Source organism: Phocoena phocoena, chromosome 10, assembly GCF_963924675.1.
Source record: "Phocoena phocoena chromosome 10, mPhoPho1.1, whole genome shotgun sequence".
Lineage (NCBI taxonomy): Eukaryota > Metazoa > Chordata > Mammalia > Artiodactyla > Phocoenidae > Phocoena > Phocoena phocoena.
The window spans coordinates 11,671,191-11,697,430 of record NC_089228.1 but is presented as its reverse complement, the minus strand read 5'-3'; the positions used below and the strand labels follow the sequence as shown (position 1 = coordinate 11,697,430).

General features: G+C 45.7%; 1 protein-coding gene across 4 annotated transcripts in view; it reads left to right on the top strand.

Annotated features, from left to right (window-relative positions):
- The first annotated feature begins 7,980 nt into the window (after window positions 1–7,980).
- ITPR1 (inositol 1,4,5-trisphosphate receptor type 1) overlaps window positions 7,981–26,240 on the top strand; it is a 296,145-nt gene continuing 277,885 nt past the window's right edge. For all 4 annotated transcript variants that reach the window (XM_065886463.1, XM_065886459.1, XM_065886462.1 and 1 more), the window contains exons 1-2: window positions 7,981–8,072; window positions 12,361–12,431. In XM_065886463.1, coding sequence (XP_065742535.1) covers window positions 7,981–8,072; window positions 12,361–12,431 — 163 coding nt within the window. The remainder of the gene's footprint in view (window positions 8,073–12,360; window positions 12,432–26,240) is intronic.

Sequence of the window (26,240 nt, the reverse complement as noted above, 5' to 3'; positions counted from 1 at the left end):
CGCGCAGGCTCAGCAGCCATGGCTCACGGGCCCAGCCGCTCCGTGGCATGTGGGATCTTCCCGGACCGAGGCACGAACCCGTGTCGCCTGCATCGGCAGGCAGACTCTCAACCACTGCGCCACCAGAGAAGCCCCCACCCCACCTTTTTTTATATGCATGAGGGAGTTGAAATTCAGAAGTTATGTAAATTGCTTAAGAACACACAGCAGGGCTTCCGTGGTGGCGCAGTGGTTGAGAATCTGCCTGCCAATGCAGGGGACATGGGTTTGAGCCCTGGTCTGGGAGGATCCCACATGCCGCGGAGCAACTAGGCCTGTGAGCCACAACTACTGAGCCTGCGCGTCTGGAGCCTGTGCTCCGCAACAAGAGAGGCCGCGATAGTGAGAGGCCCGTGCACCGCGATGAAGAGTGGCGCCTGCTTGCCACAACTAGAGAAAGCCCTCGCACAGAAACGAAGACCCAACACAGCAAAAATAAATAAATAAATTAATAAACTCCTACCCCCAACATCTTCTTAAAAAAAAAAAAAACACACTGCAGCTAACTGATGATGCTGGGATTTGAATCCAGGTGTTCTGAGTCAATGTTTCTAGCCTTTTTGGACATATTAAGGGATGGTCAGTGGGAGAGGGGTACTTCTTTTCAGGGATGGAAGTTAGATATTTTGTTTCTGGCTCTCCAGATTTCTTTTAGAAATCTGTTCAAAAGGGCCAGCAGGCCTGTATTCTCCATTCTTGATCCAACAGTATGAACTTGGCTTTTATTAGTTTTAGGAAAACAATCCCCTAAAAACCAGTGTAATTTCTTTTAGGCAACAGACAAGTTGATACTGTAGTACGTTGAACCCAAGGTTGACTGCTTGCCGTGTCCCAGGCACTGTACTAGGGACTGGGAGGCAGTGGGGAAGAATAATTTTGCTGTTCTTACTCTCATGGACTCACAGTCTAATGGTGAAGACAGGTAAACAAGCAACCAAGTGAACAGGTGATTTTAGGACAGTGGTGGTGGGCCCAGATGGGGTAATTGGGGTGCTATATAGAGAAGCGTATTGCCAACATATAACCCAGATTTGGGGAGTCTGAGAGGGCCTCCCAGAGGCAGTGACATCAAACTGGGATTGTAAAGGTAACTGGAAGTTAGCCACAGGGGGTGGTGGGGAGGTGAGGGGAGGAGTGTCAGGCAGCAGGAACGGCATATGCCAAGGCCTGGGGAACAGGGAGGCATACAGCATGTTGGGGAATCTGGAAGAGTTCATCATAGCTGGAGTGTAAAAGCAGTGTGGAGAGTACAGAGAGACGAGGAAGGAGAGGTAGACAGGGACCAGATTATGGAGAGCCCTGAAGAGATTTGGGAAGGTTTTAAGTAGAGGAATGACATCGTCTGGTTTATGCTTCTAGAAGGTCATACTGGCTGTGCGTGTAGAATAGATGCAGGGAGAAAGACAGATTCAGGGAGATGAATAGGAAGGGTTTATGGAGCCCAGTTGAGAAATAGTAATGGCTGCAGTTGGGCCGGGGAAGAGGAGTTCAAAAGAATTGGGGGAGTCAAGAAATATATTAAAGCTTAAACTCTGTAAGATTTGATGCCCATTAAACTTCTTCATTCATATATTTGACATACTTACTAAGCACCTACCATGTGGTAGGCACTGGTGATGGGAATGCAGTGGGTATGCAAAACAGATCCCAAACAGATCTGGGATTTAAGTAGGGCAAGGGATGAGATAGGGATGAGTGTGTTCTAGGCCCAAGGGAACAGCATGGGCAAAGGCCCTGTGACAGGGAAAAGGAGAGAGGGGAGACAGGAGATGTCACCAGACTCTGTGGAGGTAGATGATGTGAGTATGGAGGAGGAGAAGAGGGTTGGGCACACAGGTGAGTTCTTTTTGGTACATTGAGATGCTGTGGGCATTTAGGAGCTGAATCCCAGTAGCTCTTGGCCATGAGACAGATTTGGGAATCCTCATCCTAGAGAAACCACTGGAGCCAGCAGAGTGGACATGATGACCAGGCAGGTATAGAAAAGGCAAAGAGCAACACAGATTCTTTGACCACGGATTTCTTCTCCAAGGAGATCTCTGAATTGGTGCATTTTTTTTTCCCAGCCTTTACAGTGTTCTTTATATTTGTGGAAAGCTTGGTATGTCTGCTTTTCTGTGAACTCACATTGATTTTTTTAATTGAAATATGATTCACATACAAAAAATGATAACCCTTTTAAAGTATACAATTCAGTAGGACTTCCCTGGCAGTCCAGTGGTTAAGACTCCGTGCTTCCACTGCAGGGGGCACAGGTTTGATCCCCGGTCTGGGAAGTAAGATCCCACATGCCACGTGGCACGGCCAAGGGGAAAAAAAAAGTATACAATTCAATGCTTTTGAGTATTGAATTGGCGCATTTGAATTCCCACCTTGCTTACCAATAGAATCCGACATCCCTTTTCTTTATAGTTTGCTCAGGGAACAGTTTCAGAGGACAGTGAATTGAAGCTGGGCCAGCGGGTGATGTGAGGCTCAGCAAAGCCACCACAGCTCCATCTGCCTGAGGACGTCACAGAGGCAGTAGTAATCCACCTTTCTCCACCCTGGTCGAGCCTCCCTGGGGGAATCCTGTTTTAGAAGGTGCATCAGCTGGTTAGAGCAGTGGTAGGAGGTGGAGGTGGTCTAGAAATGGCTTCTGTAGATTGCATGATTTACTTTCTGCCGAGTACTTTGGTGGGTGCTTTATAAACACAATCGTATTGAGCCCCTGACCACCTGCTGAGGGAGGTACTCTCACTATCCCTCTTTTATAGATGGGAAAAGCGAGGCTTAGGGAAGTTACGGATCTGGCCTGAAGCCGTGCAGTGATGAGCTGGCAGAGCTGGGGTTGGAACCCTGGCTCTTGAGGCCAGGTGCTGTCAGGAACAGGGGACGATGCTGATGCTTTGCAATCAGAAGCCATGTCTTAAGGAGAAATCAGATAGAGAGCGTTCACATACTCAGAGGTCTTTGAACATCGGAAGACAGATCAGTAGCAAAAATTCTGGGAGGTGTTTGTCCTTGTGTCGGGCGGGGGGACAAGGGCAGGAGTGTCTTCTGACTAGGCTGTTTGAACCTAGGGTAGACCTCATTGCCAGGTGTTCAAGCAGAAGCGAAGACTATACCTAGGCGAGATGGGGGGTGGGGTGGGACGGGGGGAGTTCTATCATTGGGCAAGAGATGGAATTACAGGCTTTGCAGGGTTGCTTCCGCCATTTATTCTATGATTCTGTATATTTGGAAAGGCCAGAATGTTCTGTGGTTGGGAGTTGAGTATAATTCTGAATTGTTCAGCTTTTTCTCAAGGGATGAATTAGGGAGGGTAATTATCTTCCCTAAAGTGAAGTGTATCATCATGGGTCATACAGGAGTTCATTTGTTGATACCCAGCTGACTTTTTATGCAGGGGATCCTTTCCTTTGCTGAGTTTAAATTTTTTAAAAATTTATTAATTTTCCAGTTTTATTGAGATACTTGACATATAATATTGTCTAAGTTTAAGGTGTACAACATAATGGTATATGTATATATTGCGAAATGATTACCACAATAAGTTTAGTTAGTATCTGTCTCCATACATAGTTAAAAATTTTTTTCCTTGTGATAAGAACTTTTAAGATCTGTTCTCTTAGCAACTTTCAAATATACAATACACTATTGTTAACTGTAGTTGTCATGTTGTACATTATATGCCCAGAACCTATATAATGAACAGAGAAAGTTTAATATAAAGAATTCTTTTTATTTATTTTTTTATGGTATGCGGGCCTCTCACTGTTGTGGCCTCTCCCAATGTGGACCGCAGGCTCAGGGGCCCAGCCACTCCGCGGCATGTGGGATCCTCCCTGACCGGGTCACGAACCCATGTCCCCTGCATCAGCAGGCGGACTCTCAACCACTGCGCCACCAGGGAAGCCCCTTTTTATTTTTTAAATTGAGGTATAGTAAATTTATAATATTATATAAGTTTCATTTACACAATATAGCGATTCATAATTTTGAAGCCCAAGAATCATCCAGAGTTCCACCTCACCTCATTAAAAAAATAATGAAAAATAGCTAGCATTGAGCGGTGAAAGTCCTCCAGCCCCTGTACTGGGCACTTTGTACGTACCATTTCATCTATTCCTCAACTCCTTGAAGTACGTATTATCCCCATTTTACAGATGGGGAAAGGAAAGCAGAGAGGTTTAAGTGGCCTGGATGACAGTGGTGGACTAAAAATAATAGTTAGTAGGCCAAGAGACAGTTGGAGCTCTGGAGCTGACCACCTGGGCTTGTTTTCATAGATGTCTGGTGACCAATTCAGAGTTTGTTAGCAAAGAGCCCTAGGTATCCATATAGTGTTTGATGTACCAGGGTCATGCAGCTCAACTGCAGGTTGGCCCTGGCTCTGTTTTTCCCTTAGGTGATCCCCAGCCACTGTGTGAGTGACACAGGAGCCCTGGGTACAGCTGTGAAGAGTTTGCAGGCACAAGTGGTTCAGGATCAGATAAAGAGGCGGGCTCTCCCACCCTGCTTCTAAACAACAGGAAGTCTTCCATAAGATTGCTCCCAGGCCCATGGCACCGGCTGACTTTCCACCTCCTCCCCTCCAGGCCCCAGAGGCCTGTTCTGTTGACTATCAGTGGCCTTTGTTTTTACTTCCAGGACATCACTGATGATTGCACCAGAACCTCTCCTCCCCTCCCCCCTGCCCCTCCTCCCCTCCCCCCTCCTCCCCCTCCCCCCTCCTCCCCCTCCTCTGCCTCCTTCCCCCCTCCCCCTCCTCCCCTCCTCCCCCTCCCCCTCCCCCTCCCCCTCCCCCTCCCCCTTCCCCTCCTCCTCCTCCTCCTCCTCCTCCTCCTCCTCCTCCTCCCCCTCCTCCCTTTCCTCCCCCTCCCTCGCCCTTCTCCTCTTCCTCCACTTGACTAATGGTAGGTGACGGGAAAGCTCCAAAGATTTCCAGCCAGACCAGGGAGGCTCTGCCTGGTCCTGTGTGAGGGTACTTATTGTTTGAGACCCTGGGGAAGAATCTGTCCCTGCCCTCGCCTCCCCCCCCCCCCCCGCCCCCGGCCTTTTTAAAATTGGGACCCCTGGCAGATTGCTCAGTAGAGGATCATTAACTGTGTGGATGTATTGGCCTGCGTTTTCTGGGGGAAATGTAAAGTATGCCTAAAGTTTATTTGTTCAACTATCTACTTAATAAGCATGTTGATGAGGAAGAAGATACTTAAATTTTTTCCCTATCAAAATATTATGTGGCGACGGTAGAAAAATTAGGAAATACCAAAGTAGGAAAATTAGCAAATAGAATTGTGCGTATAAAAGAAAATCAGTTCTCCATAGTCTTGTCACCCAAAGAATAAGAATGGTTAACATTTTAATCCATGTTCCAGGTATCACCATTGAACAGTTCTGTTTACCAGTCACGTAGACCAGGGTTATAACCTGGGCCTTCCTGCTTGTTAATTATATGTGGCTTGGCCATCTTAACCTCTTTGTAGCTCAGTTTCCCAACAGCAAAATGGGAATAATGGTAGCGCCTGCCTCATGCTGTGGTCCTGAGGATTTGAGAACATTTGTAAAGCTCTCAGCACAATGGTGGGCATGATAATGCTTGCCAAATGCTAGGCATTATTATTGGAAACGGTCGTAATGCAGAACCTTGCTGCACGAGTGTGGTCCAGACATGTACCTCAATTATCAACCGCAGGCAACGTTGAGTATGTCATGCTTTGTCATTCCAGAACACTGAATTTTGTCCACTTCTTCCCATTAAGGGCCTGAAGCTTTTAGTAAGGTGACCAGGTGGTGCTGAAAGTTCAGTGAATAACAGTCATACTCCTATTTCCTGGCCTGGTCTCCACTGGGGCCAAATACTCATTCAAAGGCCAAGCCCGAAAGGAGAGTCATTCACAGCAGACAAGGCCCCTTGCCCTCTTGCCTGAGCACGTACCTGCTCTCCTGCGTTCAGCAACTTGCCAGTGTCCTTCTGGGAGGTCGAAGTGTGCAGACACAAATTTGGTCTGACTCAAAATTCAAACAGAACTTGTTTCCCAGTAATCAGTTCCAGAAGTACACTGACTTCCTGACCCTTTATGATGAAACTTTTATATATAAGCACATAAGGGAAATATTAATGCCCCTTAGTGGTTTTCATTTGTGCAGCTTCGGGGGATGTTGTTTAAAACATTGGTTTGCCTTTAGGTATAAAATATCCAGTTAGGAAGAAATGACAGGATGATAGCCTCGATTCTGGAGAGGGGGACTTGGCAATCTGTCCCTCTGCATGTTGTCTGTCTTTCCCCAAGGTCGAGAGATGCTGGCTCTTCTGTTTGAGAGTTTGTGTTCTCAGCTGCTGTCTCTCTTTATACATAAGTTCAAGGCAGTGCTCTTTATGTCTCTTGTAACATCTTGGTTGTTGGGGGGATAAATGAGTTTTTCCTTGCTGTTTCTCACAAGCAGTGAACTGAGGTTCTTTAATGGTTTGTTTTCTTACCTGCCGCTCCTGCTAAGGTAGGAGAAATGCTTCCTGAGGTTTCCTGCTCATCATTGCTGCATACTAATTCTGAAAAGAAAACTTGGCACCCAGAAAGCAATTTCAGGAGAGTATGCTTTTCCACGCCCTTACAACTCTTGTGGCTTTGCGGGAGGAATGCTTTCTGGCAAGGAATCTTGAGTAAAGAGATGGGCAAAGATGTTTAAGGGGGTCTGGGTTTGGAGGAGAGGTCTGGGGAAGACCTAGGTGACCCTGAACGTTTACACACCAGGTGCCTGAGGAAGTGATGGGGAGGTACTGCAGTCCACACCAGCACACACTCTTCCCATAAAACTGAGATTGTTTCTTTTTTTTTTTTTTTTTTTTTGTGGTACACGGCCCTCTCACTGTTGTGGCCTCTCCCGTTGTGGAGCACAGGCTCCGGACGTGCAGGCTCAGCAGCCATGGCTCACGGGCCCAGCCGCTCTGCGGCATGTGGGATCCTCCCGGAGCGGGGCACGAACCCGTGTCCCCTGCATCGGCAGGCGGGCTCTCAACCACTGCGCCACTAGGGAAGCCCCTGAGATTGTTTCTTAGATGTCAATTTAGTTTTTTACAATTGGCTCCCACTCCTCAATATTTATGCCTCTGATGAAAGCTGTTTCTATGAGTCATGTCAATATTTTCTTTGATATTTGTGTGTGTGTGTCTACTAGGCTGTGTAGAGATTTCCTGAACTTAAGAGCATTTTCTAGGACTGCCCCTAACTAGCTGTGTGCGTTCCTGACCAAGGTTCTTAAGCAACCTCAACCTTACTCTTCTTAATTGCATTGGGAAGGGTTTGGACCAGGTGCTAAGATTCTTTCTCCCTCTGCAAGTGTTTCTTGGTGAAGTATGAGAAGGAAGGACCCTGGAATAGCATTTGGCTGAAGTGTGTAGGTTGTTGAATTCTTAAAAGGCTGCCAGAGCTTTGTGGTATTTATTACTAGGTTTCCTCTTATTAATTTCATTTTGTTGCTTTGGCACCTCAGCCCAGGCACTGCTGGACCCAAGTTTTATACCAGGTGTTTCCTTCTGACTGAACATTCCCTGAGGCAGATTGAATATGTTAATGTTTCATAAGTCAGACTTTCCAGCTCCTCAGGACTGCAGAGTTCTTGGCTGACTTCCTCCTCTCTTCATATTCACTATTTATTATCGAGGGTCTTCAACTTGGAGAATTGGATCCAGGCATGGTTTCATTAGAAACAAGCATTACTGTGGTTGGAATATCCTGAAATTAAAGAATATGTGGGAAAAATGTGGTTGCAGATGTCCTGCTTGGCTCAGTGAATTGCCTGCCTGTCACACCCCCATTTAAATTTGACTTTTAAGTAGGCCGCTTTGGAAAATTGAGCGAAGCCAATTTTCAGTGACTTTCCCACCCCCCCACCCCCGAGCATTTCTTTCCTTCTAATAATGTTGCATATTTTACTTTGTCTAGGATTCTCAAGAAAGCCATGTCTGACAAGATGTCTAGTTTCCTTCACATCGGAGACATTTGTTCTCTGTACGCCGAGGGATCGACAAATGGATTTATTAGCACCTTGGGGTAAGAGCACTTGGTTTCTTGTGTGGCAGGATTTGTTTAAGACATCATAACATCAGCTGAAAAACTGATTTTTCTAGGACAAGAATGTTTCCATTTTACTGGCTTTTCCAGCAGTGGTTGGAATCATGAATATCAAATCTCACGTTAACCAAGTTTAACATCTTACACAAAAGTACTGTTTTCCTGTCAATTCTGCAAGAGTGAAATCTCATTAGTTAGGACTCTGTTAATTCAGAATTTATCATAATTTCCTCTTTTTTCATATGTTCGGGGGGAAAGTGTTAAATATATGGGATGAATTTTAAGATGAATATTTACAGACCCCAAGGAAGTGCTTTAGCTTTGTAAAAGCTCTTATTTTTACACGGTGACTTATTTGTTGTACAAGCAAAGACCAGAACTTATCAGATGCTTATCTCTCTTCTTCGAAGCAGAACTTTTCCTGCTTCCCGTTGCTGTGTGCATCTGAAAGTTACAAACTGCACAAAGTTCTTTAAATCAGATTTTTGGTCTTTTGTGCTTTCTTCAGTTCCCCCCCCCACCATCTCTTAAGGGTATAAATACATTCCCTAATGTACTCATTTGATTATCTTCTCCCTTCTTTCCCTACTCCTATTGTCTAGAAGAGGAAATGAGAGGTGAATTAGCCCCAAAGGCAGACACAAGCAGAATGGGGAGTGAAGATGGTTAACTGCCAGAAGAGTCACAAATGGCCTATAATGTCTTTGCTGGAAAGGAGTAGTGGGTGGCATTGTTGTATTTGGCAAGAGCTGATCTCAAATAGATGGGGCGCGGGAAGGCAACAGCTTCTCCAAGAACCTCATTCTTACAGCAGCCAGAACCTTCATTTTAATCATACTTCTTAAAGTATGCTTGTTCCCTGGTATTTGTGCAGAGTGAGTACTCTTAGGCTCTCTTTCAGTTACTCCAGCCTCAAAGAGCAAGTTATGTCAGGTAAAGAGTTCTATAGCTCAACTGGACCTCTCTGAATAAAGATTTTATTTTCAAGAGTCATCTGATAAAAACAAGTCATCCACGACTGCCTGATCACCAAATCAAGTGTTTTTTTTTTTGAGTCCTTACCTTTTTTTTAACTTCTCTAAAGACCCACCCTTCACATTTTACCTTCTGTGGCTTTTGGCAAAGAGTCCTGCTGCTCTGCCTCTCTGTTGTCCCTTTTTTCTTCTTGGCTGACTCCTTGCTTTTTCCATCCGTGGTTGAATCTTGAGTCCTCTTCTTATTTTTCACCCATAACAGCACCAATAATAAGTAGGAATGGTAACTCCTTCCACGAATCCTATGGGTGTTTACAGCTCTGTGCCGCGTACTGTACATACACCATCCCTTTAATCCCCAAACAGCTTTTTACAGTTAGGACTGTCATTATTGCTATTGATGGGGGCAAAACCTCTGAGCATCAGAGAGGTGAAATCACCTGCCCCGGGGTTTCACAGTTGCGAAGATTCAGGACTCTAAGACCAGCGCTCCTAACGGTTGCCCTTGACAGGGCAGACTTTTCCTTCCTGGCTTTGCTGACCACCCCTCTCTGGCTGAATTGGCTCACCACCCTCCTAACTGTCCGCCCAGAGCTCTTACCTGGATGCCTTGTTAAATCTCAACCCCACTCTATGCCCCATCCCTCCTCTTTGGCCCCAGTTTCTTTTAACGGTGCCACTGCCCTTCCAGTCACCTGGGCACGCTTCCTGTCACTTGCTCAGTCTACTGTACCAGCCCCTATAAGGTTAATACCTCCTTTTCTTCCAGAGCATCTGTTCTTAGATTTCGTATGAAGTGCAGAGCTTTCTACGCGTTTTCCTCAAGTATTATGAACAAATTAATGATAAGGTCTCCCCCTTTAACATGAGGATGGCTCTTTTATGAATTTTGGGCCCTAGTCCTTCCTTTAGATGAATATTTTATTCCCTTGGTTCCCTGCACGTATTTGAGGATAATTGGCTTAGAAATGGATTTGGAAAATAAAGTGTGACCTTTTTCCTTCTCATATTTCTTACATTTATGGAGCAGCAGTCATGGTTGATGATGAGTGACTGCCAGTTTTTGTGGAATCAGCCTCCATCTCCATTTATGTTGCCCAGTTCCACTTATATAGATGGTGGTTACCTCCAAATGGCTTTATTGACTCACTGAACTTTAGAACTCAACTAGGACCTTGGACAGCCCAAGCGTATGACATGCAGTGTCAGAGATGTGCTTCTGAATCACCTGCAGAACTTGTTAAAAATAAAGGTTCTTGGCTCCCATTCTGGAACACGGCTTTAGTAGGCCTGGGGAGGATGGGCACCGGGTATCAATATATTTAAGAAACAAAAAGTCTTATGAACATCTGCCTACTTGAGAATCCTTGAGACCTACTCTTCGATTTTACACATGAAGAAACTGAGACCAGGAGGAGTGAAGCGATGGAGTTAGCGTCGTGCCGCTAGTAGGTGGCCGGCTGCCATCTACAATTCACTTTCTTCTAGCCTAGACTGGGGCTCTTTCTCCTACCTCTTCCTGCTTGTTTGAGAGCTTGATGATAAATTAACCCAGTCCCGCATTGGATTCCAAGGCATTCCCCCTGGCCCCTGCATACACATATTATATTTGATCTGGTGGCATTACCTTATTTATACTCACAAAGGCTCAGTGATTCTTGACTTTCTGCTCTTGAGTTTTGCATTACAGTTCAGGCTGTGACCACACTGTCCCTCTTGTTGATGCAGAGGGCTCTTGTGTCTCGGAGCTGAAGGAGGCAAATTGCTGGTGGGACACTTTTGATTCATCCACCAAGTAAATACTGAGCACCCAGCCTGGACAGGAAGTGTGCTGGCCCCGGGCACCTTCTGGGCCACAGAGCCGGCAGATCTCTGCCCTCATGGAGTTCGTAGCCTAGTGCACCATTTGTGTTTCAGCCCAGTGATATTGGGGCGACAGAGGAGAGGCAGAGAGGGCCTGGGGCAGGAAAGGCTTGAGGGCCTTCATGGAGAAGATGGGGGCTCTGAATCAAGGTCTTGAAAGACGTGCAGGACTTCAGCAGTTGTCAGGGAATTTTGGAGGAAGGAGCAATAAGATTTAAGGCCGGGTATTTAATGGTACCTTGCCTTTGGGATAAGACACAGATTAATGGAAGAAACCCTGGAAAACCATATTAACTGGGAGCAAATTCTGTGGTCACTTGGAAAATGAGCCAATCGTACCGATACCACTTTTAGGAACTTGGAAAAGTCATTTAAACTCCTCAGAACTTCAATTTCCTCATCTGTTCAAACAAAAATATTGTTTTAAAATTGGTTCTTCTAAAAGCATTGTACAATTCAGATTGTTCAGTTGGGACTTTTTTTTTTTTTTTTTTTGCGGTACACGGGCCTCTCCCTGTTGTGGCCTCTCCCGCTGGCGCAGGCTCAGCGGCCATGGCTCACAGGCCCAGCCGGTCCGCGGTATGTGGGGTATCTTCCCGGACCGGGGCATGAACCCGTGTCCCCCTGCATTGGCAGGTAGACTCTCAACCACTGTGCCACCAGGGAAGCCCTCAGTTGGGACTTTAAACATGGGGGCTTTATATATAATTTGGGGCTGGTTATTTATCTGTAATTTTTGCACTAGTTGCTTTTGAAGCTCCAAAGTCCTTTCTTATTTCGATGCTTTTGTACGCGGGGTTCCCTCCCCCTGAAAAAGCTCCCCTCTTCTTCATCCCCCACCTTGACTTCAGTTTCCAATAGCTCCAGTTTTCCCTCTTCCACCAGCAGCTTTTCAGATGGCCTCAGGCACAGTTAGTTTCTGGCTGTATTTTGTTCTCTTCCTTTACAGCCTTTGGTTTATATTCTTGTTATCAGTTTGTCTTTGTGGCTCCTGCACAAACTAGCCTTGAGCTCCCTAAGGGCAGGGGCCTGGCTTCTACTCATCCTCACATCCCAGGACCTAGCTCAGTGCCTGGCATGGGGTGGGCCCCTCAGCTACCGTTGGTTGAGTGCGCCGATCCCTTGCTATGCCCCCGACTTGAGCATTAGTGCGTGCTGTGCTCAGATCTCTCATGGCTGCGGGTAAGAGAAAAGAGCCACAGAAAACAGTAGCTGAATGTGTCTGTTGCAGAAGCAGAGTCTTGGGTGTTTGGATGAGGTTTAGCTCCCTACATAGGAAACCTCTAGTGTCAACAGCTCCCTGGCAGGAGAATAGGGCAGCCTAAGTTTTGTGCAGGAACAGCCCTGAGTATTTGATTTTTGCAGAGTGCTTAGGGTTTTATTTTCTTAGACTTGGCTTGGTACAACATTTATCTTTATTTTCTTTGCAGCCTGGTTGATGATCGTTGTGTTGTACAGCCAGAAGCTGGGGACCTTAACAATCCACCCAAGAAATTCAGAGGTAAGTTGGTGACCTTCCCAGAGCGGGTCCCTTGACTCATTTGAAAATTCATGAAGTGTGTTGCTCTGTGTGGATTTAGTTTTTTTAAAGCAGTCGTAGGTTTATTTGCTTACATATTTTTTAAAAGTATGATACCAATTTCAAGCTTTCTGACCTCTTGAGAATGCATAAATAAGTTCAGTGTCAAGATTGGGATGGCTTGTATTAGGGCCTTCATTTGTCTCTTGAATACATGTTGGTAAGTGCTAATTCAGTTTAAAGCCTCACACTTGTGCAGATATTGCCAAACAAACAGGATTTCTGGATTGAGTCACAAGGAACAAGTGTTATTTCCGCAGATCTTGCTGTCCCTTTGGGGGTTTGATATCCTTAGATACCTCGCCTTCGAGTGAGAAGTTCTCGATTATTACTTACTTTTTGAGTTAAAAGGCATAGGTGGGACGGCTTTCCTGCTGGTAGCCTAGCAGTGTTGGCTTTCTTAGTAGGCCTCTTGCGTTTGATGCCTTCCTTGGAAGGTAGCTTAGTTTATTCCAGGAACTGTTTAAAATATAGTTGTTATCTTAAAGTGAGAAATTTTTTTTTTTTTATTTTTTGCTGTGGTTAGTGGTTCTCAGCTCTGGCTGTGTAGTAGAATTATCTGGGAGAGATTTTAAATGGCTGCTCAGGGCCCCACTCCAGTCCAATTAAAGAATCTCTCAAGGTTGCAGCCTAGGCACTGGCATTTTCAAGGCTTTCCGTGTGATTTTTATATGCAGCCAGGGCTGAGAACCCACTGGGTTAGGTATTTGACTGATGGCTTCAGTCCCAAAGAGTTTAAACCTTGCTGTTTGCAGATTGTATCCTTTGAGTTATAAGTTCTTATTGTTAGGTGATTTAGAAACTGTTTGAGTTTTTTGGATAAAAGCTAAAGAAATTAGAATAAAATAGGAGGCAGACGTTCAGATGGGGAGAAGCCATTTGGAAGACGTTCAGTGTTGAGCTGCATCCAGTTGGCACGAGTCTGCCAGCAGAACGTTTTCACCTGGGGGGTGCTGGTGGGAGACTGTTAAAAAAAAAAATTGTTGGCGTGGGGCTTCCCTGGTGGCGCAGTGGTTGAGAGTCCGCCTGCCAATGCAGGGGACACAGGTTCGTGCCCCGGTCTGGGAAGATCCCACATGCCGCGGAGCGGCTGGGCCTGTGAGCCATGGCCGCTGAGCCTGCGCGTCCGGAGCCTGTGCTCCACAACGGGAGAGGCCACAGCAGTGAGAGGCCCGCGTACCGCAAAAAAAAAAAAAAAAAAAAAATTGTTGGCGTAAGCCTGATGTGACAGGAACCTGGGGTTCCTTTTGCCTCTGTTGCCTTTTTCTTCTCAGTTCCTGTTCCATGTCATCTTCCAAAACAGAATCCTGAATGCAGCAGAAAGATTGGATCCAGTGATCATAATCCAGTCACTCACTCATAGAATTAATTCCCTACTCTGAATTATATAATGTGCTGCAGTTTATCTTTTAAAAGAGCCAAGAGTGATAGACTTGAGCCAAGAGTGACGGGCAGGTAATGTGCTTAGGGCTCTGCAAGCATTTTTAGCTCTTGGAGGGGTCTGTTCTCCCTGGGAGGGGATTGAAGCCCTCGTAAGTAGAGGTTTAGCACCTTGTCTGGAGTCACAGAGCTGGTGATGGGTGCAGTAGGAGCTGGGCTTGTCCACTTGGGCTGCACAGAGAAATCACCTGGGGGACATTCAGAAGTATCACGTATGAGCTCCACTTCCAGAGATTCTCATTTAATTGGGCGTTTGAGATATTTTGAAAGCTCCCTGGGTGAGTCTTCCGTACAGCCTAGGTTAAGAAGCACTGCTAATAGAGCCTGAGCTATAAATTCCCGGCTTTACTACATAGCAGGGAGCTGGTCCACACGTTGCTTTTGCAGCAGGGACCAGGTGAAGGGATGAGAAGCTTATTGCTTGGGTCCGATGTGAGCTCTTATCCCATTCTACACCCAGGCTTTGGGAGTTGGGAAAGGAAGCTGAGAAAGGTGTTAATGGACTGTACAAAGTTAACCAGTGGCTATTTGAATACAGGTTTAGAACGTTAAAATAAACAGGACCATAGCCAGGGGAAGTCAGGAGAGATATATGTTTTCCTGGCGCTAGGGTAAAAGTGCCTGGTGCTTAGATGTATACCTGGTGGCTGATTGAAAGGGATTGTTCTGAGATAAAAGTGACAGTCCGATAGAGGCCATTTAGAAAGAACCAAATTCCATTTATGGCCTGGCCTGGTTCTACAGGTGGTCACGTGACAGTGACTTAATTTGTTGACTGTCTTTCCCCATAAATTAAAAATAAAGGTTTCTAGGTTGTGAGGTGCTTTGTACTTGTGGGAAATCTGGTTCAAAACAAGCTTTGCTGCAGGCTTTGTGAATGTAGGTCAGGGCTGCCTAAATTCCTTGTGGTGAGCCGGAGGCCCTTTGCACACAGGTGAGGGGCCCAGGCCCATCTCCCTTCGCAGCCACTGCCGTGCCAGGAAGGTCTCTTCCACCTTGGAACCCGGGCGACCTTTTCCAAAGCAGCCTTTCAATTCTGGTGTAGCGTACTTTGAAACATTTTTCTCTAAAATGAAGAGAAAGATCTCTCTTTAGAAAGGGATGACTGCCTCTCCAAATACTAGTCTATTTTGAAGTTGAAGTCATTTTGATGTTTAGAAATGGTGCATAGGGCAGTTGGGCAATTTGGAGGCATTTCTAGTCCATTTCCTTGCTGTGCCATTGCACCTCAGAGTTTAACAAACACATATGGAAAAGTGAGGTGCTGGCAAGCGGCCGCATAGAATGATGGAGTCTTTATCCAAGCAGTCAGCAGAGCTACATTTAGTCATTTGGGTTTGCTGTCGCTTCCATTGTTTCCTTGCCAAGTTGTTTCCTATATTGAGAACCATCATAACCTGTTCTTAAGTAAATGGAAGCCAAAGGCCTATTTATCTAATACTCCCTGTGGCTTCTGACTTTGGGTTTTTCATTTTGTGAGCTCCTCTTGAAATCTGCTACCCTAGTGGTTAATAGCATAGGCTGTGGTATCAGGCTTCCTGGGTTCAAATCCAAGTTCTACTCATTCTTAGCTGTGTGACCCTGGACAAATGGCTTAACCTCCGTGAACCTTGGTTTTCTCATCTGCAAAATGAAAGATGGTATTAGCCCCTCCCTCGTAAGGTTATTGTGACGATTAAATGTGTGTTCCGCATTTAGTACTGAGGGAGCCTGGCCCTTAGTTAAGGGCTCAGGAAGCCTTAGTTATCCCTGTCTTTTTGCTCCCAGTTCTTAGTACAGAGCCTGATACTCATATATGGTGGCAGAAGGGAAAGGAACTATATGTGAGTTCTTATATATGGTTCCACTTTTTGTCTTTAAATGCTTCTGTGGTTAGGGGTGTGTACATGGACCCCGTGGGCCTAGATTTGAGCCCCAGGTGTTCCCATATACAAGCTGAGTGATCTTGGTAGATGACTTAAATATCTAAGCTTGTTTCCTTACTTATGCAATGGGGGAAAAAGAATTCCTTCCACATGAAGATAATAGGATTGAAGATAATATGGATAAGTAGCCAAACAGAGTAGTTGGGTCCACAAGGCTTGCTCAGTGACTGGTTGCTGTTATTTTTCACAGTAGATGCAGAAGAGTGAAACTACTGAACACACTTGCTTCTTTCTGCTGAGTCAAAGTGCGTTTCCAAGGGAATTGCTTTTTTTTGTGATTCCTTGGACTATATCTCCTGCCCCTAACATTGTCTGTACGAAGAAAAGATTGGCTGCACATCTGTTTCACATAAGCCAAGCCTTTTTCATTATCCGAATGAATTTTGGACCATGTCCCTGCCCTCTAGGTGATGAGAAGAGCTGAGATGTAGAATAGTTCAGTTACTTTCGTCCTTTTGTTAATGTGGTACCATTTTAAAGCACCAGTGTCCATGGAAGGGAAGGCAGAATCTCTTCTCTTCCTGATCTGTGTTGCTTTGCCCATAATCTTAAAAGAATAGGGAAGGCAAACATCAGATTGAAAGTGGGAATAGAAACTTTGTGGTTCGTGATTTCCTTTCTCTATGTTATCTTTTCCTTTTCACTCCCACCCATCCCTTCCCCCTAGTAAATATACCGGCATCTTCTGCAAAGAAAAGATGGAAACTAACAACCATCGTCCATTTTGAGCCTAGAATCTCTGCTGTTTTAAGTATAACCTTCAGCACTGTTGGAGTGGAAATAAGAACTGGGGCTTTTGGGAAATAAGATAGGCTTTGGTGTTGATGCGGTTTATTGTGTAATCTCCTTTTTCAGACTGGGGCAGTGGTCCAGTTCTTGCCCTCAAAACTTGATCTTTTCCATTTATGTCAAGAGGCCAATCTTGGCCCCAAATCCTTGATCTTGTACAGATGCTATCGTATCAGTGTCACCAAGGTGTGAGAGGTTTTTAACCTTGTAGTTGAACCTTTAGTTTCAGAAGAAAAGCTGTTTGAAAGAAAACTCACAGTGGAAGATGGGGAGGAATTTAGTTTGGGCAGGGAAAGGTGAGGAGAAAGGAAGCGTTCTGATGTCGTTCAGTGCTTCCTGTGGATTGGGGAAGAGCTCAGAGACCAGGCTGAAAGTGTGGCTGTTTTAGGTAAGTATCACCCTTGTCCTCTGTGCTTCGCCTTCTCCGCTAATCACGTTGGTTTCAAGCGTAATAATCCACTAGGTGGATGTATTATGAAAATGAGTGTTCAGCTCAACAAGCACTGAGGTCCTACTGTGTTCCAGCTGCTGGTTTTGGTGATAAGGGAAGGCAGGATGGGTTGAACACAGTCCCCCTGGCTTTTTGAGAGTCTTAAGGTGTCTTGGAGAAACAGACCCACATTATAAATAACAGTAGCCGACAGTAATAGAGCATTCAGTTGTGCAGAGCATTTCCCGTGGATTCTCTCTTTTAGTCTGGTAACCTTCCTGTGAGGTGTAGGTATCAGTGTTCCCATTATGCAGATGAGGAAATTGAGGCCCTAAGAAATTGAGTAACTTGCCCATAGTCACTTAAATGTCCCTTCTTAGAATGATTATTATAATTACACAGACGTTTATTGGTTGCCTCCTGTGCACCAGCCATTTATGTCCCAGGGAGGAAAGATAGAGACATTGTCAAGGAAGTCAACGCCAATACACAGTTAAAATTTTTCAGGGCTGTGTTGAGAGTAATTTGTTGTCCACGTGACAGCTGTTTATATGCAAGTAGAGGCCCAGCAGGTGAAATATCTTTCTATAAAGTAGGAAAGTTGCCCCTGTAATCTAGTAGTTTGTTGGAGCAAAGTAGATGATGACACTTTTCACGTGTTCTCTCTCCTTGAGGTTTGCCACACCTTCTCAGCCCAGGGTGTATCTGTTTTATCCCTGATGCCATTTTGGCTGACAAGGGTTGAGGATCTGGCCCAGCATCACATGATGTGTGAGTGTCAGAGTCAGGCCAGAACACTCTTGCAAAGGCCTGGACCCAGTGCTTTGTCTTCCCTCAGCCCTATGGACCCTTCCCTGCACAAAGCACAGGGTTCCTTCAAGCCGTGTCACCTGCAGTCTCTAAATGGGAATGGACTAGGTTATTACTTTTCTGCTGTCTGCCCACACTCTTTCTAGCATTAAGTTAGGACCATATAAATGAGGAAGAAAGCCCACTGCAAGATAGAAAACCACTTGGACCCTTTAACTTAATGCGTTTTTAACAAGGTGTGGGGTACTCTGTCTGTGACCTGCAACATTATTTGAATCCTATTTGTAATGCAAATGAGGGTCTGGTCTGGGGCAGTATAACCCTGCCTCAGGGCATCTCCTGAGTAACATGTTGGCTGAAGACTCCTGCTTGCTCAGCACGTGTCCCCTTTAAAAGATTGACAGCCTAGGAATCATGGTCTCAGGATGATACTGGGATAAGGAGTGTGCTGGTTGGCGGTGACCAACCACTCTGGATCTGAAGCGTGGCTGTGAGTTTGAGGATCAGACTTAGGGTCTTTTCATTTTATTGGACTCTTCTTTTTCTGCAGTCCCAGAATGCTTGCACTGTGTCAGCCCACCTATTAGGGGGCTTGTGGATTTAGTAAGATGGCTTGGTTGAGAGAGAGAAAGAAGGGTTTCCCATCTCATGCAAGCTCTTTGTGAACTGGCCTGGGATCTCCCAGCAGTTTTGAAGGGAGCCTCAAATAAGAATGGCATTTTTCATGATCCAGCGATGAGAAGAATTTGAGTACCAGCAATCTGCTTATCTGATCACAGTCTTACCTCCCATTTAGGCTGAGGTGGGGGATGGTTCTTCGCAGATGTGGGAAAACTGCTAGCCCTGGAGTAGAGAGAGCCCCAGCTGACCTGAGAGCTAGCGCCCCGCCCAGGCTCTGCCACCAACCACTGTGACGCCGTGGGGGAGTCACTCACTGCATCTCTCCAGGCCTCCGTTTTCCCATCTGCTCAATGGAGTTTAGCTTGAAACTGTGATCAGCGCCAGAAATAGGCCGGTTAGCTTTTCACAAGGCAGCATTGTTGTCCAGGAGCCTCGTGCTGTCCAGAAGTAGGTTTCTATTTCTTTGGGATTGCAGGTCTTCTTTGTCAAGATAAGACGAATGGATGGAAACAGGCAGGCCTCATTCTGAGGCCAAATGGGGACACGGCCTGGATCTTGGGTCACAGAGGTCATCTGGACTAGGGTGGCCATAATGAACCCATAGGCTCAGCTTTCCTTCACCCCCGCTCTCCTTCCCTGCCCGTTGTCTATTTGTTGCTAAGCAACATTATTTCTCCTTTTTTTTTTCTTTTGGCAAGGCCTCGAAGGAATGAACCCATATCTTACTTAGTTTTAAATACCCACATGCGAAGGGGAGGGCCTCCCTTAAATTTTGTTTGTTCTTTTGATTCTAATCCACGATGGGCCTTTCGCAGTGGGACTGAGTTTTCTGCCTGTCTTGTTATAAACAAGGCAGAAAAATCAGTCTATTTAAGGTGCTTGTCAAGTATATGCCTTGAAGCATATTCAAGGTTTTGTGTGTGCGAGCAGCTGTTTTGTGGGAACGTCTCTTGCAACGTGTTCCGTATTCACAAAATCAATTCAAATTTAATAAAAAGATGAGTGGGTTTTTTTATAATCTTCATTTCAGATTTACCCGCTTATCCCAATCTTGAACCAACAGACTCCATCTAAAGGGCGCAACATTGTAATTTAAATCAATTCCCCGGACACCGTAGAAGGGTCACAGCATGTTGCACGGCCACTGGGGTGACGCCTGCTGCGTGATTAGTCTGGAGTCCCACACACTACAAGTGGCCCTCGCTGGATTCCTGCCTACTTGCTCAAAGCTTTTTTTTTTTTGTTTTGTTTTGTTTTTTTGTGGTACGTGGGCCTCTCACCGTTGTGGTCTCTCCCCCTGCAGAGCACAGGCTCCGGACACGCAGGCTCAGCGGCCGTGGCTCACAGGCCCAGCCGCGACCGCGGCATGTGGGATCTTCCCAGACCGGGGCACGAACCCGTGTCCCCTGCATCGGCAGGCGGACTCTCAACCACTGCGCCACCAGGGAAGCCCTGCTCAAAGCTTTGAGATGCGTGTCTGAAGGTGCTGGGCATCCTGCACATGGACACAGGAGAGCTTTATCTCCGTTGCCTTGGATAGCTTCCTTTCTGAATAGCTGAGTCACCCATGGGAGAGTAGACCCCAGACCGCTGTTTTATATTCATTTACTCATAATAATTCATTTGCTCATGGAGAGCAAATTTCAGCTCTATATGCGTAAAGTGCTTCCAGTGTAAGGGATGTGTTCTCTTTGTCATCTGATTGAGTCTCAGTATTGCCGTTGTGGCCTCCTCCATCGAGGGCAAAATTGATTTGGACAGAGAGCATGTGTAATTGCATCATACTGTTATATGGTTCTCCTGAAAGCAGAACATAGTGGTTGATGAGGGACTTTTTCTTTTGGTGAAGGCTTTTATAATCCTGTCTTCAGAGCACTGATGAAGTTATGTGGTGAATCACTTGCGTTTATGATAATTATTGCCCTCCCTTTTTTGACGGATGAGGAAATGAGAGAGATTTAGGTCGTCTCCTGGGCTCAGAAAGCAATACCGCGTCAAAATTGGGATTGGGACACACCCTGGGTCCCCACCCACACTATCTTTTAGGCTGCTGTGTTTGAACAATGGATGTAAAAAAAAATTTTTTTTTTATCCTGTCACCTTGTGTACTTAATGATAATGTGTTTTCCATACATGCAAATAATAGTGAATACCATGTATAGTGCTTACATATGTTAATGAAATTTAATCTATTTAATTTGTATAGTTTACTTTACATACGTTAATTTATTTAACCCTCATACAACCCCATAAGGCAGCTACAGAGCTATGAAGTCTTGCCGTCCTTTTATAGATGAGGAACTAATGTACAAGACGTTGAGTGGTGGGTCCAAGTTACACAGCGCGAAGTGGCAGAGCCAGGATTTGAACCCAGACAGTCTGACATCAGAAGCCTTCCTTATAATACCTCCTCTAAACTGCTTTAGAAGGAGACGGGCCTTTGAGTATTCCTTTGCCAAATTACTGGATTCCTTCTTAATCTCCTTCTTCCTCTACTGCCCCGAAATATGGCGTTCTGAAATGCGTCGCACAGGAGTCAATGTCTGCATGCTAGAGGTACATGCTAACTGCCTACTTCACAACCTTCAGTGTAGTGTGTATCACGGCTGTCTTCTATTTTTGTCTCCCCAGCTAGATTTTGGAGCACCTGGAGGGACCAGATCTTGCCCTGCCCTCGTGGCCCAGTGCCCGGCATAATGATGGTCCTTAGTTAAAAGCTGGTTGAAAAGGAATTAGTGCTTGTTCTAAAATGGTTTTCACTGTTCCCGGTTCTTGTAGCGTTTTTTGCTGATGACGTTTTAGGTTGACTGAAGGCTAATTTTTTTCCTACATGGATGCCTGATGCTGTGCTATAACCTCTCTCCAAACTACCTGAGTCTGGAAAGATTTCTGAACAGATTTCTTATAGTTGACTTGTCTTCTCCCTGGAATGTGGACTGGCTTCATCCGCTGAGGGTGTCTTCTCCTTGACCTCCCCCAGCGTTTGATCTTTTTTTCTCTGTTACGCCCACAGTTTTGAGACTCCTTGGCCTCATTCAATACATGATCATGAAAAACAAACAATAATTAATGCCCTTCCTCCTTTGTGCCTGGTCTTCTGGCAGAGTCATGGTATGCCTTTGCTCTTGAATGTTGGAGCAGTCCTGTGGTGTGGTGGTGTATTATCCCCACTTTGCAGTTGGGTACCCTGAACCTGGAGAGGGTCAGTAACCAGTCTGGACCAAGCTGGGATTTGAACCCATGTCTGGAGTGTTCTTGACCCTGTCTCTACTCAACCATTCAAGCGAATTCTCAGGAAGCATCTGGGGGCTCTTATCACATCCTGGGTTCCACATTTAAGAGTCATACTGCTCAATGGGAATAAAGCTAAAGGAGGGGTAACCAGGAGGATAGGTCCCAAAGTGATGACGTTCGTGCTGAACCGTGAGTAACTGAGAGAACTTGAGACATTTTAGACTAACTGGGCAACAACAATTCTCACCTAAGCTGCTGCAGTGGTCTCCTTGCTGGTTTCTGCATTTTCCTCTCTGTCTCCTTTGGGCCTGAGCGTTGGGGCCCCTCCCATCCATTCCCTGCGCCTAGAGGAATCAGCGCAGGTCTCGTGATGTCACTTGGTTGCTTGGATCCCTTGGTGGTTCCCTAGTTGTGCTTAGGATAAAGGACATGCTTTCGGGGTTCACAAGGCCCTGCATGAGTCTCCCTGCTTACCTCTCGGCCTCACCTGCAGTCCCCCCCGCCACCTCCACATTCTGTGTTCCTGCCACACTGAGGCATTTCGTCCTGGCAGTCAGGGTACTCGCTCTGCGCTCTGGGCCTTTGCGTGTCCTTTATCTTCTGTCTGAAATGATCTCCCCATCTCTGTCATTCCTCCTGGGACCCCCTAGTCTTTCTCATGCCCACTCATCCTTCAGACCTCAGGCATCCCCTGTGGAGGGTCTTTGCTGACGCTGTGTACACATAGGCTGCTCCTTGTCAGCCCGGTCCCTGGAGCCAGACTGCTAGGGCTTGACTCTCAGCTCTGTTTTATGCTGGTCATGTCAGCTTGAACCTCTCAGTATCTCCATTTCCTCATCTTGAAAATGGGAAGATTCTTATATGCACCTCATGGTGTTTTTGTGAGGGTCAAAGGAGCCAGTCCATGTGAAGCACTTAAAGGAGTGCCTGGCCCGCACTAAATGCCCTAAAACGGTTAGCTGCTCTTGCCGGAGGATGACTTCACTGTTACCCACTCCATTCATCGTGAGCTCGGAAGCTGTGCCTGTCTCCTCTAAGGCTTTGCACAGGCCCTGGCCTGTGGTAGGCTCTTGCATATTTGTAGAATGAATGAAGAAAAACCTCTAAGGCATCGCTTCTGAAACTTGAACGGGCACCTGGGGATCTTGTTACAATGCAGAGTCTAATTCAGTAGGTCTGGGTGAGGCTTGAGATTCTGCATTTCTGACAAACCGCCATGCTGATGCAAGGCCCGAAGGGACAACTGACAGTTGTCTTCTCTTACTGTGAGGCTGTCATATGCAGGGATGTGCTGAGCCCAGAACAATAGAGAATTAGGCCCAGCAGAGGAAAGTGACCAGAGGCAGAGTTTTCGATTTTAGGAATGTGCTTCTGACTGTAATAAATGCTGAGCCATTGCTTAGGGAAGAGGCCTGCTTCAAATTACTGAGTTTCCTCTCATTAATAGGAGTCTGAACATCTGTCAGGGATCTTGGAGACGATTTCTGCTCTGGGACAGAGGTTAGGTAGGTGATCCCATCTGACCGTAAGTGTCTGTGTTTTCCCACCAAAGGACCCAGCTGTTTCTTCTGTTTTTGCTTCCCGTGGAAGCCCTGTGTTTGGGGGCATTGGGTCAGCAAACAGCTGGGGAGAGTTACAGACACGCTGTCCACATGAGTAGCTCTCAGGGAACCAAGTATATTCAGTTCAGTGGGTAGAAAACAATAGGTAGTAGTGGAAAGATGGAATTATTGAATATTTGAAAAGGTGAGCAAATATAAAAACCCAAAAACCTTTCTGAATCAAGATCCTGCCAGATCTGGTTTAAATGAATAGGTAAGATGTATTGGGGAGGCCATGGGCATAGTGGTTGAGAGTGCTGGCTCTGGAGTCAGACTCGGGCTCAGGTCCGTGCCCCACCTCTCATTAGCTGTGTGACCGTGGGCAAATTACTTAACCTCTCTACACCTTAGTCTCCCCAGCTGGTAACTGTGGTTAATAATAGCATGGAACTGATGGGATTATTTTAGGGTGAGGTGATGCACGTGTGTAACACTGTTGGCAGCATGCCTTGCACAACCTAAGCACTTAACATGTGGTAGCTGAGTAGCTTTTGTGGCTAAATTTGCACTTAACAGCTTTCAGGACATCTGTTAGGAACATCAGACATTGCCCTTCAGACGTTGATATGTCCGTTTTAAAACTTCAGTATGTGGAGTGTACAAAGATATCCATGGCCAGACACACTTTAACCTCGCTGCATTTCTTATACTTTATTGAGCGAGTTCATGAACAAGAGGGAGCTCGAGAGCTTGAGAGCTTGCAGCCTTTTGAAGAGAAACCAAAGGCCTTTCTCTACTTACACAAGCCTTGATCAGGGCCTCGCTTACTGATGGGGCGTTCACTTGAGATGGCAATCCTGCCTTATGTATAGAATTACAGGCCCAGCCGAGAGAGGAAGTTGTGTTTATCTTAACCCAAGCAGCAGGCACTCCGACCACTCTTGACAGACAGGAGACAGATATTGCCAATCTGCTCTTTTCCTGAAACCCCCCACCCTGCTGTGTGTTTTTTGTAAGTTCGGAGGGGTGCCTGCCAGTTGGCCTGCAGAGTGACATTCTCTACCTGACTCTGAGGACAGCTGAGCTTCCAGGAGAAGGGATATCCAGCGGCTGCTTCCTTGATACTGTTGGCCAAGGCAGAAGCCAGCGTGGCTCCTAGAGAAGGCAAGAATTGTGCTTGTGTCCACTGGTTTGGGGAGAAAAGTGGAGAGTGGCCACAGGTGTGGGGAGAAGAATGTGTCCCTTCAAAGAGTCTGTCTTTTCTCCCTGACAAAGCAATAGCTGGAGGTCAGGGCAGAAAAACTCTAATTAGAGCAGTTGCAATAATTGAGAAAATCAGTTGGACAATTATTTCTCTTATTGACATTTAGAAGTGCCTTTTTTCGTCTGGTATTTTTCCAGGTACATGTGAGTTCCAATTTGGGTGCTTCTGAAATGTCTGGATATTTTGTACTGCTAAAATTATATGTGTCTAAAAATGTTATCAGTGATGACACTTAAGTATAAGCTCACTTGGACTTACTGCTAGCACGTTGCTGAGACTGAAGTCACCCCCTCCCCCATATCCATTCTCAGAAACATGGCATTTCAGGTAAAGGTAGAAAATAGAATAGTTCAGCCTAGGTTTAGCCATCACGTAGAGGCCTGCTCTTGAGAACTTTGCTTCGGTCTTGTTGACAAAGAATACTGGGGTTTTGTTGCCATAGTTTCAGTGAAAAATTTGACCTTAGCTACAATAACATACAGTTAGAAAGAACTAGCTAATCGGTTTTCTAAAATTAGTGTTCTCTAGTACATAAACCAGTAAGCACAGAGTATTTAATTAACTATTACACAAGGATATAAAAGCCCAGGGGAATGCAGTCCCTTGATCCGGTCAGGGGGAGGAAGGAAACCCATAACTGTCCTTCACTGGTCTCTTGCAAGCTAGAAGAACTTTTCTTTTTTTTTTTTAATGTTAGCATTGACTTTATTTTCAGATCTGTCAGGAATGAATACACAAAGCTTGCTGAGAGAGCAAAACAACCTTCAGCATTATTTCCAGTTGTCCCTTGCTGGGTACAGACTCACAAGGCAAGAGCTGAAATTGATGTTGGGCCGCGATTCTCACAAGGACACTTGTTGGTGGTGTCGTAGTCGGCTTGGGGAGAAGGAGAGGCATTTGGAAAGCTATTTCCTGTCTGAAATCTTAGCAGCTAGGTTCTAGACTTTAGTTCCTTTGAATGCTGAATGTGTGATGAAGGGGCCAGTGCCCCTTTGTTGTCCTCTCATTCCGAGTTCTGAGTACAGCTGTGTTCTTCCCTCAACCCCACAGTTAGCTGGTCACTGAGCGCTGACTGAGCGCCAAGAAAATGACCCGTATGTAGGTTACGCAGAATTTGGTATCTCTTGTCATCTATCTATTGAGACCCCCTGCCTGCAGTAGCTCATCTTTTTGGCGATGGCTCGAAATGTTACCAGTGTTGCATCAATCCAGAAAGCTGTGTTAACATTTCTGGAGCGAGGAAGGTTTCAGCCTCTGTGGTTTCAGGACATGTAGTCAGATCCCTAGCTGACATTCTTGTCTAATCTTTCCACTGCCTGCCATGGATGCTGCAGAGGTGTAATTGAGTTCGTCTCTTTGCCAAGTTTATTACTGTTTGAAAACATGACTCAGGATTTTCTGGAACGTCCACTGTTGTATCTTCCTATCGATAACATCATGATAAATGTTCTCTCTCAATTGCATTATGATTTCAGCTTTTTCTCTTTTACCCATAAACAATTCTTTCATAGAATTTGAAGTGTGGGCTATATTTGAGGGGCTATAAACTTTCTCCATTTGATTGTTTCACCATTTTGCATGTTTCTGTATTGGCATCTTAACTATTGCAATGGAAAATATGTGCTTGGCAAGACTCTTAGAAACATAGTCTGAAAGGTCATTGGACTGTGCAAGCTT